Raw genomic sequence first — 23,658 nt, 5'->3', positions numbered from 1 at the left:
AGAAGCATATATAACTCTCAGAGTTGAAATGTGAACTCAAACCTTTTCTTTTTAATAATGTGGACAAACCTTGATGGAAAATGTTGATACATAAACATGCTTATCATATTTCAAGGGATTTTTCCAAATTGGGTTGCATCTTTTTAATATTTTTACTAAGCTTATGTACCCGTGGATGGACATTTTGTAACCTGACGTTTTCTCTTAAGACTTTTGCCCCTGAAAATACAGATAATATTAACACCAAAACTATATCCTTTCATTTCAATTAATTATAATTTCAGGCCATTACACCTGATAGCTTTCTTTAGTTTACAAACATTTTCTCTGATCGCTGTACATTCCATGGTACAAAGAGATGCCATTATTCCTCTTTATACTTCTTCCATGGAGTATGCATCCTATGAGAGATCAGCAAATGGTAATAGCTATAATTTATGAATGGGTGGCTATAATTTTCTTTTATAAAAAATGTTTTTTATATTGTTTCAATGTCAGATATTCAAGATTAAAGCAGTCCAACTGGCTGAGAAACTCCTTCCGGCCTTTAACACACCTACTGGGATTCCTTGGGCAATGGTGAATCTGAAAAGGTAAACTTTATTTTTATATGATTATTCCTGTTCTGAAAGAATTAGATTAACTTAATGTTAGAAATTTCTAATGATCTTCCCCCACCATACTTTCTATGACTTAAATTGTTTTTCTCTACATATATTCAGAAATATAGTTCTTTAAAACATTCTTTGCTTTTCTATAGAAGTTCTTTATTTGTAGCAGTTCACTTGCCTTACTGTATTCCAGTCTCTCCTGCTTGTTTCCCTAAGTCTGGATTTCTTTTCCTCACCTGTTTTTTATTTTTTATTTGCTTTATCATTTCCATTTTGTGCTGAAATGGATTTAAAATGCTTTCCCTCTCTAATTTTTTATATATCACCTATTGATCATCTGAGTTAAAATGGAACATAATTATACCTTAAAATCAGGGCTCCCTATTGCCGAATGATGAGGGAAGACATAATTCGTAATGTTGACTAGAGGGTCCTTATTATAGTATTTGTACTATTGAAATTCAAAGTGAACTCTTAAACATTCTTTACACTCTTTCATTCTAATAGAAAACACAGGTTTCACTTAGATGGAAAAGAATTCTGTGATAACTTTATAAATCATCCAAAGACATAAAATTAAAATTTTAAAAATTTAATGAATAATGTCAATATATTTCATGTGCATTGAAATAACTTAGGTTGACTGAAACTTTTGCTATTTGGGTTTTTCTCTAAATGAAGTTTATTATTCCCCATAATGTTGGAGTTGGGAATTAAATGAAAATTTGACTCTTGTTCTCCTTGCCCTTAGGCCCTTTAGAATAAAAGGAGCATTTACTTTTCTGGAATTGTAATTCTGTGACAACTTTATTTGAAAAAACTAATCTATTTTAGTCATGTCTTTCTAATGAAGAGTTTTATAGAGTTTAGATTTCCATTGAGAAGTTAATATTTAATACTGAACATTAAATTTAACTTTACTCTTCTCCAGTTTCATGCACTATATATAATATAAATTACCTCCTTGCAAGGGGGATAAGTAGGCTGAAGTTCTTGAGTGACCTGCACAAAAGGAAATGGCCAAATGAAGTGTATGTACCTGTTCTCATTCCTTAGTTTTATGACAAATTTTCAGATGTTTCCTTCAGTACAATTGCCAGAATCATATAACTTTCTTATGTAATAAGAATTTAATTTAAAATTTAATTCTGAAATGAAGAAAAACTGCAGAACTTTTTTTTAATGAAAGAAAACAAAATCCAGCTTAAATCACAGAACTTCAAATTCATATTGAGATGAAAGTAGAAATGTTTTCAACATTCATGTCTTGAACATTTTATAAATTTAATTTTCATTTAGTTTCCTCATATATATATATATTCATACAAATACCTATTTTATTTGAGTTTATAGATCATAAATACAAATACCTATTTTTTCAAAGTTCTTTTTCTTTTGGCTGGAGTCTCCTGTCCCTCATACATAGGCTTTTCTCCCCTCTTGCTGCCTGAGAGTCAACCCATGTTAACAACCAGGCATATTTATCATCTACAATATGATGCAGCATACAGAAGAACATGTTTTGGTGAAGCTTTTAAAATTTTGTGTGGGGTTTTTGGATGCTTGCTTTTATGCCTTTTATTTTTCTCATTCAACAGTATTTCATGGATGTACTCTTCTGGATCATCTGATAAAGCTTTGTGATAACTACATAGTGAAACATAACTATAATATGTTGGTTATGATGCTATACATAGGTTATACCATAATTTATTCTAACATTCCTTATCAGTGGTATTTGTTTCCATAATTTTGCTATCATAAATATTGTTATAATAGTATCCTATATATATGTTTTTGTGTAGTGGAATTTTTCTCTGAAAATGATTCTCAAGAATATGATTGCTGGATCCAGAGACTATGTCTTTTTAATTTTGGGGGGGACAGACTCTTAGGGGTGGGAATGCTGGATCAAAGGGTAATATGCATTTTACGTTTGATAGTTATTCCCCAGATATTTTCCAAAAAGACTGTAGTTCATCATAATTCTGCCTACAATGTGTGAGATACCTCAGTGTCTGGAGGTATAGGTTCTATTTAATTTTTGATTGATAACTCTGAAGTGTTATTCATTGCTCTTTTCATTTGTGTTTTCTGACCAGTGAATTTGAATATCCTCAAGATATATATATATATATATATATATATATAGCATTTAAATTAGCTTTTTTGCTTTATTTATAATAATTTTTATTCATAAGTTTTAAATTTTTATATATTCAAACAATTTTTTATAACTCTTGGGTTTATAGTTTTTGTTAAAACAATTGTCTCCATCTATATTTTATAAGTCTTCTAGATTTCCATTAAAGGTTTTTGTAATATGCATTTTATTTTCTTTATTTATTTATTTTTTAATTTATTTTTTATTGGTGTTCAATTTACTAACATACAGAATAACCCCCAGTGCCCGTCACCCATTCACTCCCACCCCCCGCCCTCCTCCCCTTCTACCACCCCTAGTTCGTTTCCCAGAGTTAGCAGTCTTTACGTTCTGTCTCCCTTTCTGATATTTCCCACACATTTCTTCTCCCTTCCCTTCTATTCCCTTTCACTATTATTTATATTCCCCAAATGAATGAGAACATATAATGTTTGTCCTTCTCCGACTGACTTACTTCACTCAGCATAATACCCTCCAGTTCCATCCACGTTGAAGCAAATGGTGGGTATTTGTCATTTCTAATGGCTGAGTAATATTCCATTGTATACATAAACCACATCTTCTTTATCCATTCATCTTTCGTTGGACACCGAGGCTCCTTCCACAGTTTGGCTATCGTGGCCATTGCTGCTATAAACATCGGGGTGCAGGTGTCCCGGCATTTCACTGCATCTGTATCTTTGGGGTAAATCCCCAACAGTGCATTTGCTGGGTCGTAGGGCAGGTCTATTTTTAACTCTTTGAGGAACCTCCACACAGTTTTCCAGAGTGGCTGCACCAGTTCACATTCCCACCAACAGTGTAAGAGGGTTCCCTTTTCTCCGCATCCCCTCCAACATTTGTTGTTTCCTGCCTTGTTAATTTTCCCCATTCTCACCGGTGTGAGGTGGTACCTCATTGTGGTTTTGATTTGTATTTCCCTGATGGCAAGTGATGCAGAGCATTTTCTCATATGCATGTTGGCCATGTCTAGGTCTTCCTCTGTGAGATTTCTGTTCATGTCTTTTGCCCATTTCATGATTGGATTGTTTGTTTCTTTGGTGTTGAGTTTAAGAAGTTCTTTATAGATCTTGGCAACTAGCCCTTTATCTGATATGTCATTTGCAAATATCTTCTCCCATTCTGTAGGTTGTCTTTTAGTTTTGTTGACTGTATCCTTTGCTGTGCAAAAGCTTCTTATCTTGATGAAGTCCCAATAGTTCATTTTTGCTTTTGTTTCTTTTGCCTTCGTGGATGTATCTTGCAAGAAGTTACTGTGGCCGAGTTCAAAAAGGGTGTTGCCTGTGTTCCTCTCTAGGATTTTGATGGAATCTTGTCTCACATTTAGATCTTTCATCCATTTTGAGTTTATCTTTGTGTATGGTGAAAGAGAGTGGTCTAGTTTCATTCTTCTGCAAGTGGATGTCCAATTTTCCCAGCACCATTTATTGAAGAGACTGTCTTTCTTCCTGTGGATAGTCTTTCCTCCTTTATCGAATATTAGTTGACCATAAAGTTGAGGGTCCACTTCTGGGTTCTCTATTCTGTTCCACTGATCTATGTGTCTGTTTTTGTGCCAGTACCACACTGTCTTGATGACCACAGCTTTGTAGTACAACCTGAAATCTGGCATTGTGATGCCCCCAGCTATGGTTTTCTTTTTTAAAATTCCCCTGGCTATTCGGGGTCTTTTCTGATTCCACACAAATCTTAAAATAATTTGTTCTAACTCTCTGAAGAAAGTCCATGGTATTTTGATAGGGATTGCATTAAACAGGCCTATAACCAGGGAGGAAATTGAAGCAGTCATCAAAAACCTCCCAAGACACAGGAGTCCAGGGCCAGATGGCTTCCCAGGGGAATTTTATCAAACGTTTAAAGAAGAAACCATACCTATTCTCCTAAAGCTGTTTGGAAAGATAGAAAGAGATGGAGTACTTCCAAATTCGTTCTATGAGGCCAGCATCACCTTAATTCCAAAACCAGACAAAGACCCCACCAAAAAGGAGAATTACAGACCAATATCCCTGATGAACATGGATGCAAAAATTCTCAACAAGATACTGGCCAATAGGATCCAACAGTACATTAAGAAAATTATTCACCATGACCAAGTAGGATTTATCCCTGGGACACAAGGCTGGTTCAACACCCGTTAAACAATCAATGTGATTCATCATATCAGCAAGAGAAAAACCAAGAACCATATGATCCTCTCATTAGATGCAGAGAAAGCATTTGACAAAATACAGCATCCATTTCTGATCAAAACTCTTCAGAGTGTAGGGATAGAGGGAACATTCCTCGACATCTTAAAAGCCATCTATGAAAAGCCCACAGCAAATATCATTCTCAATGGGGAAGCACTGGGAGCCTTTCCCCTAAGATCAGGAACAAGACAGGGATGTCCACTCTCACCACTGCTGTTCAACATAGTACTGGAAGTCCTAGCCTCAGCAATCAGACAACAAAAAGACATTAAAGGCATTCAAATTGGCAAAGAAGAAGTCAAACTCTCCCTCTTCTCTGATGACATGATACTCTACATAGAAAACCCAAAAGTCTCCACCCCAAGATTGCTAGAACTCATACAGCAATTCGGTAGCGTGGCAGGATACAAAATCAATGCCCAGAAGTCAGTGGCATTTCTATACACTAACAATGAGACTGAAGAAAGAGAAATTAAGGAGTCAATCCCATTTACAATTGCACCCAAAAGCATAAGATACCTAGGAATAAACCTCACCAAAGATGTAAAGGATCTATACCCTCAAAACTATAGAACACTTCTGAAAGAAATTGAGGAAGACACAAAGAGATGGAAAAATATTCCATGCTCATGGATTGGCAGAATTAATATTGTGAAAATGTCAATGTTACCCAGGGCAATATACACGTTTAATGTAATATGCATTTTAAAAATATTTCATCAAGTGGGGTGTTAACAAGCTAACAAGCTGTAGATTTTTCATCAGTTGCCTTTGTCACGTTGAGGAAGTTCTGATCTTTTCCTATTTTACTTAGCGTTTTTATCATGAATGGGTGTTGAATATTGCCACATACTCTTTTTCTTCATCTGTGGAGATAACATTTTTCACCTTTGTTCTGTTAATGTGGTAAATTACTTGTTAGGTTTTCAAATGTTAAACCAACTTTGAATTCCTGGGATAGTCCTTGGTCATATATTCTCCTCTTTATATTTAGCTGTATCTGGTATTAGAGTTATCTAGCTTCATAAAAGGAAGTGGAGAATAGTCTCCCTTCCTCTGTTTTCTGAAAGCATTTGTGTTAAATTGGTATTACTTCTTAAATGTTTAATAGATTTACCTATGCAACTATCTGGGTTGGAAATTCTCTTTGTGGGAAGATTTTTAATAACAAATTCAACTTTTTACATATATACATAAATGTGTACTATGGCTGTTCAGATTTTATTTTCATTTTGTGTTAGTTTTAGTTAATAATATTCTTAAGGAATCCCTCCATTTTGTGGAAGTTATCGAAGTTTTTGGTGTGCAGTTGTACACACTACTTTCTTAATGCCTTACATGTTTCTAGGCTTTGTAGTGCTAACCTTTCATTCCTGATATTTGTTTTCTCTTTTTAATCAATTTAGATAGGCATTTATCAATTTTTTTAATCTTTTCAAAGAACTAACTTTTGTCTTTAGCTGCATTTAGTAATAAAATTTTATAATTTTATTTAGGATATTTTCTATGACAAATCAGTTATTTCTAATTGTGTTGTTTAATATGCCAAATTTTAGAATCAGGGAGATTTCTTAGGTGTCTTTTTTTTTTTTTTTTAAAGATTTTATTTATTTATTTGAGGAAGAGAGCACAGTGGGGTGGGAGAGAGGAAGAGGGAGACAGAGAAGCAGACTCCCTGCTGAGCAGGGGAGCCCAACATGGGACTCCATCCCAGGACCTCAAGATTATGACCTGAGCTGAGGGCATATACTTAACTGACTGAGCCATCTAGATGCTCCTTAGAGATCTTATTGTTTTGATTTCTAACTTAATTTAATTGTGGTCATAGAAGTTATTCTGTATAATTTAAATGCATTTAAATCTATTGTATTAGAGTTGCCTGGGTGGCTCAGTTGGTTAAGCATCTGCCTACACCTCAGGTCATGATCTCCCAGTCCTTGGATCAAGCCTCACATCAGGTGTCTGCTTTCTCTCTCTCTCACTTTCTCTTTCTCTCCTGCTGCTTCTCCCCACCATGTATTCTCTCTCTAAAATAAATAAATAAAATCTTTATGTAAAAAAAATAAATCTCTTGTGTCTTATATATGGCTCTGCATATGGACCTTGTTGGTAAATTACACTTGAATCTTTATTCTGCAGTTGTTTGGATAATGTTCTATAAATATTAGGTTAAGCTAGTTGATGGGGTTGTTTAGATTGTCCTTCCTGATTTTTAATTAATTAACTTAATGAAGTTAATTAATGATATACTTCTTTTATGAGTTGCTGAGATGAAGTATTAAACTATTTCCAAGCGTGATTGTGGAATTGTGTATTTCACTCTTTATTTCTGTTTTTGCTTCCTGTGTTTTGAAGCTTTACTTTCAGGTACTTACATGTTTATGTTCTGTCTTTCTCATGATTGTGCCCTTTTTTCATTATGATGTGCCCCTCTTCATCTCTGGTAATATTTTTGTTGGAAGTTTGTTTTCTTGGATGTTAATATATCTCTACTCCCCCTTCTTATGCTTACTACTTTCATGGCGTATCCTTTTTATTTTCAACCTAACTGTGTCATAATTTTAGTCCTTTTGGAGACAGCATATAGTTGGATTTTGCCAGTATGAAAATACTAGACCATTAACGTGTAATTATTGATGCAGTCTGATTTAAGTTCTGCTTTTCCATCCTTCATTTCTTTTTGTCCTAACTTTTGAATTGGTAAATGTTTTAGAATTCTCCTTTATGTGTTTTAATTTAAAATATTTTTTATATTTTTTGGGTTGTTGCTATAGAAATCACACTGTACATAATTTTTCATTTAGCAGTTAATATTGTACTACTTATGTATAGTAACATTTCAACCATACTTGTTCATGTATATCTTCTCTCTCATCCTTTATATGCTATAGCTGTGAAGTGAATTGCATGTAACACCTCTAAATCTCAAAATAAATTAAAATATTAGTTTGAGTAGACCTGTTTACTTTATAGAATTGAGGGGAATAATATCCTAGTATTTACCCAAGGGATTACTATATCCATTTAATTTCTCTTCAAAGATCTGACCTTTAATCTGGTACCACTTCATTCCAGCCTGAAGAATCTTAGTTAACATTTCTTGCAGTGCTCATCTGTAGGGGTGAATTCTCAATGTATTTCTTTGTTTGAAAAGTTTTTACTTTGCATTTATTCTTAAAGGATTTTTTTTTTTTTTTTGGTGAATGTAACACTTTTGATGAGTTTTTCTTTCTACACTTTAAAAACATTGTTTCTCATCTATTTTCCATTGTTTCTGATAAGTTACAATTTAAATGATTGTTGTCCTATATGTGTGTGTGTGTGTCCTTTTTACTCCTCCAATTACGGTTTTTTTAAGGTTTTTTAAGGTGTTTTTTTTTTTTTTTTTTTTTTCTTTATTGTTTTTGAGCAGTTTGTTCCTTTGGTGTCCTCCTTAGGCTTTGCTGATGGGCACAGTGAATCTGAAAGTGTTGTAGGTCTTTCACTACATATAATGGTAAAATTTTGGCCATTAATTCTTAAAATGTTCTTTTCTGCCCCATTCTTTTTTTTTATTTTTATAAATTTATTTTTTATTGGTGTTCAATTTGCCAACATATAGAACAACACCCAGTGCTCATCTCATCAGGTGCCCCCAAGAATGCCTGTCACCCAGTTGCCCCTACCCACTCCCCACCACCCTCTCTACCACCCCTAGTTCATTTCCCAGAGTTAGGAGTCTCTCATGTTCTGTCTCCCTTTCTGATATTTCCCACTCATTTTTTTCTCCCTTCCCCTTCATTCCCTTTCACTATTTTTTATATTCCCCAAATGAATGAGACCATATAATGTTTGTCCTTCTCTGATTGACTTATTACACTCAGCATAATACCCTCCAGTTCCATCCACGTTGAAGCAAATGGTGGGTATTTGTCATTTCTAATGGCTGAGTAATATTCCATTGTATACATAGACCACATCTTCTTTATCCATTCATCTTTCGATGGACACTGAGGCTCCTTCCATAGTTTGGCTATTGTGGACATTGCTGCTATAAACATCGGGGTGCAGGTGTCCTGATGTTTCACTGCCCCATTCTTTATCTCCTTTTGAATCTCATACTTGTATTTCAGAATTTTTATTTCTGTCTTCCAGGTCCCTGAAGTCTTTGTTTATATTTTCCAATCTTTTTTTTCTATGTTCTTTGTTCTTTAGACTGAATAATTTCTATTAATCTATCTTCATGTTCATTGACTCTTTCCTATATTGCTCTAATTTGCTCTTAAGCCCATCCATTGGAGTCTTTAGAATTTTGATGGGCACTGAGGGGGACACTTGGCGGGATGAGCATTGGGTGTTATGCTATATGTTGGCAAATTGAACTCCAATTAAAAAAAAAAGAATTTTGATCTGAAGCTTTTTCATTCTGAGATAGAGCTTTTCTGTCTTTTCACTTATTGTATTTCATGAAGCATAATTAGAGTACTCGGCCTAGAGTCTTAGTATTTCTAACACTTGGGTCATCTTGGAGTTGGTGCTAGTTGATTGTGTTTTCAGTTGAGGATAGATAACTTTTTGAATGAATCTTGGACATTCTGAAAGTTTGTGGAAAATCGGGATTCTTTTGTTTTTCTCAAGGGTGTGAGTGTGTGTGTGAGAGAGAGAGAGAGAGAGAGAGATAGGGAAAGAAAGAGAGAGGTTAAGTAGTCGTTTAACTTATTTCTTAGTTGAATTCAGAGTTCAAACAGTGTCTCATTTTGAGTCTGTTTTCAAGCATTCATGATTCATTTGGCAGCCAGAGACATAGAGTTCATATACAGAACTAGAGGCTTCCCCTCCCTAGAGGGGAAGATATACAGAACTAGAGGCTGTCTCCTCCCCAGAATTCTTTCTCCCTTTTTTTTTCAGCAACTGTAATTGCTGCAAAAACTGGCTTCTGATTCTTTAAGACATAAGGACTACAAGTTTTCTATCAGATTTTTGCTATTCTGCCTACTGTGGGCTTTGACTTTGGGCTAAAAGCTATAAGAAAATGTGGAACTTAACCCTATGCCTGCCTATGTGTTTACTGCTTTCCACTGTCCTTGGAATCCGACCACTTTTGTTTATTCTTGAGTGACTTTAGGCCATTGTCATTTTGTATTTTGTCCAGAGGCTATAATTTTTTTTCTGCAGGAGAGACTAGTTCTATCATTCAAAGATTTCAGGGGTCATAATGAGAACAGAAATTAGAAAAATTCTGTTAGATTGATTCATAGATTCTTGGTTTTTAAAAGGGCTATCTAGAGGGGCATCTGTGTGGCTCAGTCGGTTAAGTGTCCAACTCTTCATTTCACCTCAGGTCATAATCTCATGTCGTAAGATTGAGCCCCACGTGGGGATCCATGTTCAGCATGGAGTCTGGTTGTGATTCTCTCTCTCCCTCTGCCCCTCCACCTGCTTGTGCTCATGTGTGCTCTCTCAAAATATTAAATCTTTTTAAAATGCTATAATAAATTATATTTTGAAATTTTCATTCTTTACTGCTGGAACATTTAGAATATAGATGTTTTTGTAAATTTAATTCGAATTCAGCAATGTGGTTGACTTTGAATTCTCTTATTAATATCAGTAATTTATCTGAGATTATGCTGTACTTTCTTTATATACAATCATCTCATCTGTGAGTAGCGATGTTTTTGGTTTTACCCTTACTCCCCACCTCTATCCCCTTATTGTACTGGCTACAACTGACAGCACAGTATTGAATAGAAATGATGAGCAAGGATACTCTTATCTTAGTGGAATGTGAGTTTTTACCATGGAGTATCATGTTACTTATAAGGCATTTCTATATTTCTAATATTTTAAGGGTTCTTTTAAAAAATCTTGTATTGTTTAACTTTTTTCCAAACAATTTTCTATAGTTATGTAGATAAGACTTTTGTTCCTAAATATTTTTATTGCAGGCATTTACACTGATTTGTTTTCCAATGAGAAACAATTGTAGGGATCCCTGGGTGGCGCAGCGGTTTGGCGCCTGCCTTTGGCCCAGGGCGCGATCCTGGAGACCCGGGATCGAATCCCACGTCGGGCTCCCTGCATGGAGCCTGCTTCTCCCTCTGTCTGCCTCTCTCTCTCTCTCTCTCGGTGACTATCATAAATAAATTTAAAAAATATATATATTTAAAAAAAAAAAAAGAAACAATTGTATGCAAGGAGCAAATCCAGTTTGATCATGATGTACTGTTCTTTCTATATATTACTGGATTTTGTTTGCTGATATGTTGTTTGGGGTCATTGTATCTTTTTCACATGCAAGATTGGCCTGCACTTTTTAATACTCTTGCCTAGATTTGGTATCTAGATTCACCTTTTTCAAAACATGTTGGGTAGTGATTCTTCTTTTTGTCTTCTCTTGAAGAGTTTGTATAAGGTTTTTTTGTTTGTTTGTTTTTTAATTCTGAGATGCTTGATAGTAACTTCTGGTAAAGTTACCTGGGTCTAGAATTTTATTTTTTTTTTAAATTATTTTATTTTATTTTTTATTTTATTTATGATAGGCACACAGTGAGAGAGAGAGAGAGAGGCAGAGACACAGGCAGAGGGAGAAGCAGGCTCCATGCACCGGGAGCCCGATGTGGGATTCGATCCCGGGTCTCCAGGATCGCGCCCTGGGCCAAAGGCAGGCGCCAAACCACTGCGCCAACCAGGGATCCCTAGAATTTTATTTTGAATAAGTTTTTATACTGCTGATTTAATGTCTTTTATCACTTAATTAAATAAATTACATTAGATAATTTGTTTTCTATTTAAAGGAATATTAATAATTAATGCTTTTCTAGGACTCTGGTCCATCAGGCAAAATATATTCTATTCTTGTGACACTTGTTTACTCTGTTACCTGTTATGTATCTTTTTATATTGATACCTACATTCAGTAAAGAATAGCATTTAAATTTTTTGCTGGACGCTCCTAAGCAACATACTATAGACATTTTGGGTGAATAACACACAGTTTTTACTTTTTTTTTTTTTCAATAGGAACCACAGAAAATTTTTAGCCCCAGGTACATTTATAAACATGATCTTATTTAATTCTAACAATAGCTGTATGAAGTAGATACTTAAGAAATGTTATCTCTACTTTATGGATAAGGAAACATCAAAAGGTCACACTTGGATCTGTCTCCTGACAGTGGCTCATTCTGCTTCTATCATTTATTTTAAATTTTTATTTAAATTCCAGTTAACATACAGTGTAATATTAGTTTCCAGTGTACCATATAGTAATTCACTTTTTTACATCATCTGGTGTTCATCACAAGTACACTCCTTAATCCCTATCACCTATTTAACTCATCCCCCATTCACCTCTACTCTGGTAGCCATTAGTTTGTTCTTTCTGTAGTTAAGAGTCTGTTTCTTGTTTGCCTCTCGCTCTCTCTTTTATCCCTTTGCTTATTTTGTTTCTTAGATTCCACATATTAGTAAAATCACATGATATTTGTTTTTCCTTGACTTTGTTATTTTACTTTAGCATAGTATTCTGTAGTTCCATTCATATTGTTGAAATGGCAAAATTTCATTTTTTTATGGCTAATATTCCTTTGTATGTATATATCACTTCTTCTTTATCCATTGACCAGTCAGTGGACAACTTGGGCTATTTACATAATTTGCCTTTGTAGATAATGCTGCTGTAAACATGAATAGTAATTTTGTGCTTTTTGGATAAATACCTAGTAGCACAATTGCTAGGTCATAGGGTAGTTCTATTTTTTTTTTTTTAAGATTTTTTATTTTTTTATTCACGAGAAACAGAGAGAGAGAGAGGCAGAGACACAGGCAGGGGGAGAACCAGGCTCCATTCAGGGAGCCTGACATGGGACTCGATCCTGGGTCTCCAGGATCACACCCTTAGCTGAAGGTGGTGCTAAACTGCTAAGCCACCCAGGCTGTCGGGGTGGTTCTATTTTTAACTTATTGAGGAAACTAATGTCTTCTAGAGTGGCTAGATCAGTTTACATTCCCACCAACAGTATAAAGGGGTTCCCCTTTCTCCATATTTTTACAAACACTTCTTGTTTCTTGTATTGTTGATTTTAGACTTCTGACAGGTGTGGGGAGATACCTCATTATAGTTTTGATTTGTATTTCCCTGGTGATGAGTGATTTTGAGCATCTTTTCATAGTTCTGTTGGTCATCTGAATGTCTTCTTTGGAAAAATGCCTATTCTGGCCTTCTGCCCATTTATTAAATTGGATTATTTATTTTTTGGGTGTTGAGTTTTAGAAGTTCTTTATACATTGGATATTAATCTTTTTATCAGATATGTAATTTGCAAATATATTTTCCCATTCCATAGGTTGCCTTTCAGTTCTGTTGGTTATTTCCTTTACTGTGAAGAAGCTTTTTATTTTGATGATGTTTCAATAGTTTATTTTTGCTTTTGTTTTCCTTGCCTTGGGAGACATACCTAGAAAGAAATTGTAATGGTCAGTGTCAGAGAAGTTACTGCTTGTGTTCTATTGTAGGATTTTTATGGTTTCATGTCTCACATTTAGGTCTTTAATCCATTTTGAGTTTATTATTGAATATGTAAGAATAATAGGTGTAATAATAAGTGTGTAAGAAAGTGGTGCAGTTTGTTTTTCATGTTGCTGTCCAATTTTCTCAGCACTGTTAATTGACCACATAGTTGTGGGTCCATTTCCGAGTTTTCTGTTCTGTTCTATTGCTCTGTGTGTCTGTTTTTGTGCCAGTGCCATACTGTTTTGATTACTACAGCTTTGTAATATAACTTGTAGTCTGGAACTGTGATGCTTCCAGCTTTGCTTTTCTTTTTCAGGATTGCTTTGGCTATTCGGGATCTTTTGTGGTTTCATACAAATTTTTGGATTGTTCTAGCTCTGAAAAATACTGATGGTACTAAATATGTAGATTGTTTTGGGTAGTATAGACATTTTAACAGTATTTGTTCCTCCAATCCATGAGCATAGAATGTTTTTCCATGACTTTGTGTCATCTTAAATTTCTTTCATCAGTGTTTTATAGTTTTAAAAGTATAGGTCTTTCACCTTGTTCATAGGTTTATTCCTAGGTATCTTACTATTTTTTGTGCAATTGTAAATGGAATCGATTCCTTAATTTTTCTTTATGCTGCTTCATTTTTGGTGTATAGAAATACAACAGATTTCATTGAGTTTTTACTTTCAGACGACAAGCCAGGGCTGCATTGTGATATTCAGTGGAATGACACATGACAAGTACCTGAATATTATAAGTAGAAGATACTAGTGTCAACATGATATGAGATCATCAGAGAAAAGGAAGTTTATGTTTATTTAAGGAGATCAGAGAGTTTTCATTGAGCACTTTGATTTGCTTTTATTAAAGAGTGTGATACCAATAGATAATACAGATGGATAGGGCATTTTGAGTAGAGGAAATAATTTAACCAAAAAACAGATGTGGGGATGGGAAACTATAAGAGATGAGAAAATATAGGGGAGAAAATTGAGCTTTTAGAGGAAGGGCTGGTGATGAAGTAGAGAGAACCAGTATATATGAACCTCCAAATGCTTCAGCTAATCCTTTAATTAAGGAGATTTTTGAAAGGGCAGAAATACCATTTCTGTAAAGAGGCTTAACCTTTAACTGGAAAGCTTGCCTTGGAGTTGCTGAGATATATTTTATTATCAGGAGATTGAAAGAAAAGCTTGAGAGTGTATTTGAAATTCTTTTCTCTGAAAAAGTCACAAGATCTACATAGGGCATAAGTAAAGACTACTTTACATCTGGAGGGTGAGCTTATGGAACAGACTGGAAGCACTTTCTTTGGAGTTTTTGCCTTGAAGGCAACATTCAAAGGCAATATTGCTTAACCTCTACAATTAAATTGAATTCTCTTGCTGTGTATGTCCATTCAACAGAAACATGCCTGTTTTGTTCACCACCATTTTCTTAACACTTAACATGGTGACTGCATTCAGATAACACCTATCCCAGACAGAAGACTCATAAACAATGGTATGATTCTTACATGATTGGCAAAAGCACAATGAATGAAGCTAAACCGAATATGCAGAATAACATCTGTGGCCAGCAGAAAATCATATATAGAAGACTCCATTAAAAAGAGAGCAGAAGGAACCACACAGAGGTGATGTTTCCTAGCCAACAATTTTGGTATCCTCCATATAACTTCAAACTCCTGTGCCACTGAGTTTCTTCAGCTTGACTCCAGAAGGAAGTTCTGTTATCATACAGGGTTCAGTGAAGGTTTTTTAAGGGGGAAATTGTCTATTGTGATTTTGGATAAATACTTGGCTTGGATTGATCTCTCCTTATTCAGGAAGGAGTAAGTAATTAAAAAATTAGGGCCTTTAAAAACCAAACAAAGAATACAAGAGACAAACCAAAAACCAGATTGTTAGCTATGGAGAACAAACTGGTTACCAGAGGAGAGGTGGGTAGATGGTGGGTGAATTAGGTGATGGAGATTAAGAGTAGTGCATTTACAACAATGAGCACTGAGTAATGTGTAGAATTGTTGAATTGTTATATTGTACACCTGCCTGAAACTAATATAACACTGTATGCTAACTATACTGGAATTTTAAAACAGAAGATTGCATACCTTAAAATTTGCAGAGCTCAATCAAAGAGACAAAGAGAAAACAGGCATTTAACAAAGTTTTTACTTCAGGAAATAGTTAAATTTTAAACAAATGCTTGCTTCTCTTGAATTTTTCATCCATGTTGAACTTAAAGCTATTGTAAAACATTACGAATAAAATTTAAAGGGAGTAACAAACTAGAACAGTGTTAATAGTAATGATATTGATAGCAAATGAGTGTCATTCTTAATATATAGATAGCTTTTACTGACTGTTAAGAAAAATACCCACCAATTATTTAGAAAGTTCCTAAATACATGAATGGGTAATTCAAAACAAAAAAATCTCCAGCCACTTTAATAATTAAGAACATTGAGATTTGAAATAAGATTGTATTTTCTTACCTAGAAAACTGACAAAAAATGGAATTATTTAAGGCTGGCATAGTGAAGAAATGAGAACTACATATAGTTGTTGGAATTGGAAATTTGAGTAACTTGGGAGATAGATTGGCAGTAGGTTTCAGAAACTGAAAATTGACCTTGTAAATTCACTTCTAGAAATTTATCTTAATACGAAGTAGTTGTTAAGTATTTACAAAACTTTAATTGCAAGGATGCTCATAGCAGTGAAGTTTATATTCAGTATTACCAGAATATAGAATGAATGTTAAAATCAGAAGAGTGGGATATCCATAGAGTAGAATGTGACACAGCCATTTGATATAATGTTCTGAAAGTGAATTTTTGAAGAAAGATAATACTTCTGACATGTTAATTCAAAGAGCAGCATATACAAGTATATGACCCTATTTTTGTTAAACCACTCTGTCGGTTCTAAGTAGGCATCAGAATTCACTTTCTTACCGTCTTCTTCCTTCTCCTAAGACAACAATTCTTTTTTTTTTCTTTAAGATTTTATTCATTCATGATAGACAGAGAGAGAGAGAGAGAGAGAGAGGCAGAGACACAGGCAGAGGGAGAAGCAGGCTCCATGCAGATGCCCCACGCGGGACTTGATCCTGGGACTCCAGGATTGCGCCCTGGGCCGAAGTCAGGCACTAAACCGCTGAGCCACCCAGGGATCCCCCTCCCTTTCTCCCCATTTCTCCTCCTCACTTTCTTTTCTCTTTTTATTTAGCTAGATATTTTAAGAAAAAGAAGTACATATATTGGGTATATATTTGTATTGAAATAGCATGTACTCAACTACGAAGTAAGCCTTCAGTTCCAAACCCCTAGTCCTTTAGGGAAGCCACTATTACAATTTCTTGTGTATCCTTCCAGATACTCGGTGTACTTATATATGCATAGATGTCATTGTATATATGTATGTATTGTTTACTTGTCATTTTCATTTATCAGTAGGTCTTGAAAATTATTCCATATCAGCACTTAGGTATATTTACCTCCTTCTTTTTAAGAACTTTATAATAATGATTATGCAAGTACCATAATTAATTTTAAAAGAATCTGATATTAATGAACTGTTAGATTATTTCCAGAATTTTGCTGTTAAAAAATGCTAGGAGAAATGTCCTTCATATGGGAATCGTGTGTGTGTGTGTGTGTGTGTGTGTGTGTATGCATGTGTACATGTATGTGTGTTGGTATGTCTTTGGTAGAAATGTTGGATCAAAGAGTTACCTAGCATTTTGCAAATACTGTTTATTATTATTTATCAGATAGGTACAAAATGAAACTTTATCTTAATTTTCATTTCATTTATTTTTGGGTGAAGCTGTGTATATTTTATTCAGTACAAGCTTTTTTTATATCCCTCTCTGTTTTCTAGTGGGTATTAAAAAAAATGAATCCTTAAGATCTTTTTGTATATTAGCTAAATCAATACTTTGTCATATATGTTGCAAATACTTTTCGCTATTATTTATGGGAGATTTTTCTTCAAAGATTAACATATTATCTAGTACAGTAATGGTTTGATTTTTTTTAAAGATTTATTTATTTATTTATTCATGATAGACATAGAGAGACAGAGGCAGAGACACAGGCAGAGGGATAAGCAGGCTCCATGCCGGGAGCCCGATGCAGGACTCGATCCCGGGACTCCAGGATCGTGCCCTGGGCCAAAGGCAGGCGCTAAACCACTGAGTCACCCAGGGATCCCCTGATTTTTCTTTTATACCTTTGATCCATTTAGAATTTATTGTGGTTTAGGAAGGAAGATAAAAATTGAACTTTATTTTTTTGAGATGTTTAGGTTAGTGCTCTGACATTACTTAGTAACTTCTCAATGCCTACCAAAGTCATAATTTTATGATAAAATATAATGAAATATAAGAAGTATTTCCAAATGTGAATCTGTTTTTTTAGACTTTCTTCTCTTGCATTAATTAGTGTGTTTATTTTAGCTCTACATTGATTTAATTACTTTACTATAATTACTGTGTGGTTGTACTGGTCCCTTTAGTATCCTGCTTCTCAGTATCAGCTGTTCTCACATGTTTATTTTATTTTTATGAACATTTGAATTATTGTGTCTAGTTCATTTTTTGATCTTCTATAGTTGGGTTTGCTCTAAATTTAGATATTAACATCTTTACATGAAATCTTCCTTTCCTATAATTTATTGTCTTTTCATTTATTTAAATTTTGTCCTTTGTTAGTAGGAGGTTTAAGGCTTTCATATAGCTTCTCAACTTATAAGTTCACTTAAATGCTCAACCTTTTAAATTTTACTGGGACTTTCTTGGAGCATAAATTCTACAGGAAAATGGAAAGAATGATTTTATTTATAGTGTCTAGGCACTAAAAGATTTCTAACATGATAAAAAGCATAGAAGTTGCACAGCTTTGGTAAACAGAAGAGTTAATGAACTGTTGGAGATGCCACATTAAAATCAAGAACCAGAAAGTATTTCACATTTTTCTGGAGATTTTAACAAGTATAACCAAATAAGAAAAAAGGGATAAAGTGAAGATATGGATTGAAGATAAAATTATAATAACAGATCATATGATTGCTTTCCTGGAAGAAAAAGAAAATGATCAATTGACAAACTATCAGAATAATAAAAGAGTTGAATAGATTGGCTAGTTAAAAATTAAAACACCTCTTTGAATACTAGGGATATAGGTTGAAAGTACAGAAAGGTCATGCCCTGGTGAAGAACTAAGCTAGCTGAGTAAAGACAACTGTAGATCTGTCTAGCAAAGCCTGAAAACAGTCCTTGAAAGTGCTAAACTGTCCACAGGTTATTTAACCGTCAAAAGAAAATTGAAAATTCTTGAAGAAAATAAAATTTGGATATTCAGAAAAATATGACCTAAATCAGAAGGGAAAAAAATTGTCAGTAGAAACATATACGCAAATAATAGATGATGGAGATTGCAGTAAAGGATTTTAAAATAGCTATTATAGGTATGCTCAGAGGTTTAAAGAAGTATGAACATAATAAGAATTGAGATTTTATAAAGGAATTTCTAGTGCTTAGAAATACATGAAATTAAAAATTCACTTGACCAGCTTATTAATAGCATATTTGACGGTGCATCAGATAAAATCCATGAGCTTGAAGACCTAGCATTAGAAACTACCCAAACCGAAAAACAGAAAGAAAAATGAAAGGGGCATAGCCCATGACCTGTGGGACGATATCAAATGTGTAGAATACATATAAATGGAGTGGTTGGGGGTAGGGGGCAGGAATAGTGGCAGAAAAACTAGTTGAAGAAGGGATGGCCCCAAATTTTCCAAATGGACGACCAGCTATAAACCCACAGATTCTAGACACTTGAAGAAACCCAAGCAAGGTAAAATGAAGAAACATAATGAATGGGTGAAAATCATGAAAAAAATTTTTTTACCACCACAGAAAAAAAGACATTATGCACAGGGAGCAAGGAGAAGTACCAGTTGCTTTTTGTCTGAAGCAGTAAAAGCCAGAAGACAATGGAATGCATTTTGAAAGTGCTGAAAGAGAAAAGTCAGTCTAGAATTCTCTAACCATTGGAAATATTTTTCAAAACTGAAAGTGAAATTAATGCATTTTTAGACAAAAGCTTAGAGAATTTATTGCCAGCAGACCTCTATTAACAGAAATGCTAAAGGAACTTATTTAATGATGCTAGATGGAAAGGCAGATCTATATAAAGAAATGAAAAGCAGATAAAAGACTAAATATGTGAATAAATATAAAAGGCTTACTTTTTTTTTTTTAAAGATTACTGGCTATTTTGCATTGGAGGTCTGTAATATACATAGAAGAGAAGTGTGTGACCACACTTGCACAAAGGGTATGACGATGTGAAAGTATAGTGTTGTCATGTTGTTTCCTTACAAGCGAAGAGGTGTTCTGTGTGAAGGTAAACTGATAGGTTAATGGTACAAACTGTAATCCGTAAAGCAATCACACATATAAAAATAAGCTAGTGGAGAAACAGAAATATGAAAGATTACTCAATCCAAATGACGGCAGGAAAGAGGACTAAAGAACTGACCGTAAAAAATAGGTAGCAAAAAAGCAAGGTAATAGACCTCTGTGTTGGTAAGATATAAAATAGTACAGCCATTTTGGAGAATAGTTTTTATACAGTTAAAATAGAGTTATTCTATGACCCAGAAATTTTCCTTCTAAAGTATTTACATGCCCAATAGAAATGAAAGCGGATGTCTGAACAGAGGTTCATAACAGCCTTACTCATAATAGCCCCAACCAGTAAAAACCCCAACAGTTATCTAAAAGGTGCATAACTAAGTAGTTGTAATCAGACAGTGGAACACCAACTTCTAATAAAAAGAACTGAATGACTGAGATGGCAATATGGATGAATCTCAGAGATAGGGTGCATGAAAGACTCAAATGCAAAAGAGTATATATTATGTGATTATGTTCTCATGAAATTCTAGAACATGCAAAACTAATAATAGAGAACATAGATTAATGGTTTGAGACTGGGTGAAGGAAAAGTATGATTTGACTGTGAAGGTGCCTGAGGACAGGTTTTGGAGAGATTGGCTTGATTCTTACACCAGGGTATTTATTTGCTGGAACTCTTGGAACTGTATGCCTGAATTGATGCATTTTTGAATAAAATTATGCCTCAATGTGTTTCTTTGAAAAGAAAAATAAATAAACCAGATCCTAGGCTTGGCTGACGGGTATATTAAAAAAAAAAAAAAAAAGTAACAACAAAAAATACCATTGATCTATAATTGAAAAACACTATTTATTACATTCGAAAAAATATTAGAATGTTTGGAAAAATACAGAATTAAAAATAGAAATGACCAATCAACATGCAAAGTAAAGCCCTATTGTAATAAATCTAATTATGCTTATGTAGGTATGACATTTTCTGAAAGGATAGATGAGAAAATGAGAAGATTGGCTTTGGAGCTGGGAACTGATTGGAAGAAGTACTGGGCTTAGAGGGAGATTTTTTACTTTGTGTTGTGTTTCCTGTCTTTTTAAGAAAAAGTTTTTATTTAAATTCTAGTATAATCAGGGACGCCTGGATGGCTGAGTGGTTGAGCGTCTATCATTGGTACAGGGCATGATCCTGGGGTTTGGGACTGAGTTCTGCATCGGGCTCCCTGTGAGGAGTCCACTTCTCCCTCTGCCTGTGTCTCTGCCCCCCCCCCTTTCTGTGTGTGTGTGTCTCATGAATAAATAAATTCTTTAAAAAATTCTAATATAATCAGCATACAGTGTTATTAGTTTCAGATGTATAGTATAGTAATTCAGCAGTTCCAAATATTACTCAGTGCTCATCATGACAAGTGCCCTTCTTAATCCCCATCACCTATTTCCCCCATTCCCTCACCCCACTTCCCTCTGGTAGCCATCAGTTTGTTCTCTATATTTTGTTTCATATCTTTTGAATTTTAAATCATTGACTATATGGCCCTTCCATTCTTCCCAATTAAGTGAAAATGTAATAAAAATGAGATTTCATATTAAAATAAAAATTAAACCCATTGCATGCTAAACCCAGAAAGTAAACCCATTTCTGTTAAGTAAGGAAGGTTTTAATTTTTTAAAACAATGTAACATCTCTTGTGGATAAGGATATGAGAGGAAGATCATTCTTTCTTTTTTTTTTCATAGAGATGCGCAGAGAGAGAGAGAGAGAGAGAGAGAGAGAGAGAGAGGCAGAGACACAGGCAGAGGGAGAAGCAGGCTCCATGCAGAGAGCCTGACGTGGGACTCGATCCAGGGTCTCCAGATCAGGCCCTGGGCTGCAGGCGGCGTTAAACCGCTGCGCCACTGGGGCTGCCCGAAGATCATTCTTATATCGCAGCTTTCCTTGTATCCAGCATCTTTGAAGAAGGATCTATCACTATCTATCTAAAGCCCTTAAAACATCAGAAGCCCTTTTGACTCTGTACTTGCACCTCTGGCAGTGTATAGATATAATTGGAAGCATCTACTAAGCAAGACCTATATGAAATGGTATTTATCATAGCATGTTTCATGAAAACAGAAACATAGGTACACATTGAGTGTTCAAGAGGAAGGTGATTGGGTAAGCAAATTTTTTTTAAAGATTTGTATTTATTTATTCATGAGAGACACAGAAAGAGAGGGCAGCCCGGGTGGCTCAGCGGTTTAGCACCTGCCTTTGGCCCAGGGCGTGATCCTGGAGTCCCAGGATCGAGTCCCGCATCGGGCTTCTGGCATGGAGTCTGCTTTTCTCCCTCTGCCTGTGTCTCTGCCCCTCTCTCTCTTTCTCTCTCTCTCTCTCTCTCTCTCTGCCTGTGTCTCTGCCTCTCTCTCTTTCTCTCTCTCTCTCTCTCTCTCTCATGAATAAATAAAATCTTAAAAAAAAAAACTGCTGCCACTTAAATGATGTCATAGAGAAAATGTTGACATTTTACAAAATTTTAAAAATGTGTTACAACTTTCACGTGTTATGATAACTTTTATGTAATGATGATAACCAAAAAGTTTATTATTTATAAATGTACAATTAACAGTGAATGGAGGAGCTAACATAAGTTAATTTTTGAAATATTTAAAGACTGTCAAATTAGTTTTAGTGGGTGATCTTTCAAATAGTTCAATTAAAAAATGATTTTCCAGAATTAAACCAATTCTAAATGAATATATACCTATATTCTTATACATTTATCTAGATTTAAAATTATTGATACCTTCAGTTGACTCTTATATGCTTTTGAGAAAGTATTCTCTCTACAGTTGCTCAGAGCAAATTCTGCTCAAAAGCAGTATATTCTCAATTCTAAATTTTTGCATGTTAAAATGTGTTAATATTTTAGACCAGGTATTTTCACAAATGCCATTCTTTTGCTTTTGTTCAGAGTACTTTCTACATAAAACTTCTGTTTTTTAAAATTCAGGTATAACGAACATACATTATTATATTAGTTTCATGTATATATTATAATGATTCATCAGTTCTATACATTTCTCAGTGCTTATCAACCCATCTGCCCAGCCATCCCTCCTCTGGTAACCACCAATGTTCTGTATTTAAGAGTTTTTGGTTTTTGTCTTTTTTTTCTTTGTTCATTTGTTTCTTAAATTCTATATATGAGTGAAATCATACAGTATTTGTCTTTCTCTGACTGACTTAATTTTGTTTAGGATAATACATTCTAGCTCCATCTATATCATCACAAATGGCAAGATTTCATTCTTTTTGATGGCTGAGTAATATTCCTTTGTGTGTGGGTATGTGTATACATATACGCACACACACCACATTTTCTTTTTTTTTTTTAAAGATTTTATTTATTTACTCATGAGAGACAGAGAGAGAGAGACAGAGAGAGAGAGAGAGGCAGAGACACAGGCAGAGGGAGAAGCAGGCTCCATGCAGGGAGCCTGATGTGGGACTTGATCCCGGGTCTCCAGGATCAGGCCCTGGGCTGAAGGCGGTGCCAAACTGCTGAGCCACCGGGGCTGCCCACACCACATTTTCCTTACCCATTCATCTGTCAGTGCACACTTGGGTTGCTTCCCTATTTTGGCTATTGTAAATAATGTTGCAACAAGCATAAGGGTACATGTATCTTTTTTGAATGAGTGTTTTCATATTCTTTGATTAAATACCCAGTAGTGGAATTTCTGGGTCATAGGGTAGTTCTATTTTTTAACTTATTGATGAAACTTCATACTGTTTTCCAT

At 34.7% G+C, this 23,658-nt stretch overlaps 1 protein-coding gene and 1 long non-coding RNA gene across 9 annotated transcripts in view; one reads left to right on the top strand and one right to left on the bottom strand.

Annotated features, from left to right (window-relative positions):
- Nucleotides 1-23,658, top strand: part of MAN1A2 (mannosidase alpha class 1A member 2) — a 212,516-nt gene that overhangs the window by 85,032 nt on the left and 103,826 nt on the right. For all 8 annotated transcript variants that reach the window (XR_012004142.1, XR_012004141.1, XM_072769611.1 and 5 more), the window contains one exon: nt 499-593. Coding sequence is in view for 6 of the 8 variants with exons in the window: in XM_072769611.1 (XP_072625712.1) it covers nt 499-593 (95 nt within the window). In the remaining 2 variants the exon portion in view is untranslated. The remainder of the gene's footprint in view (nt 1-498; nt 594-23,658) is intronic.
- The window catches only part of LOC140601089 (uncharacterized), an 87,603-nt gene that overhangs the window by 25,168 nt on the left and 38,777 nt on the right, over nt 1-23,658 (bottom strand). The gene's annotated exons all lie outside the window — the stretch shown is intronic.

This window comes from Canis lupus, chromosome 12, assembly GCF_048164855.1.
Source record: "Canis lupus baileyi chromosome 12, mCanLup2.hap1, whole genome shotgun sequence".
NCBI lineage: Eukaryota > Metazoa > Chordata > Mammalia > Carnivora > Canidae > Canis > Canis lupus.
Note: the sequence above shows the minus strand (reverse complement) of the source record. Positions and strands in the feature narration are given on the sequence as shown.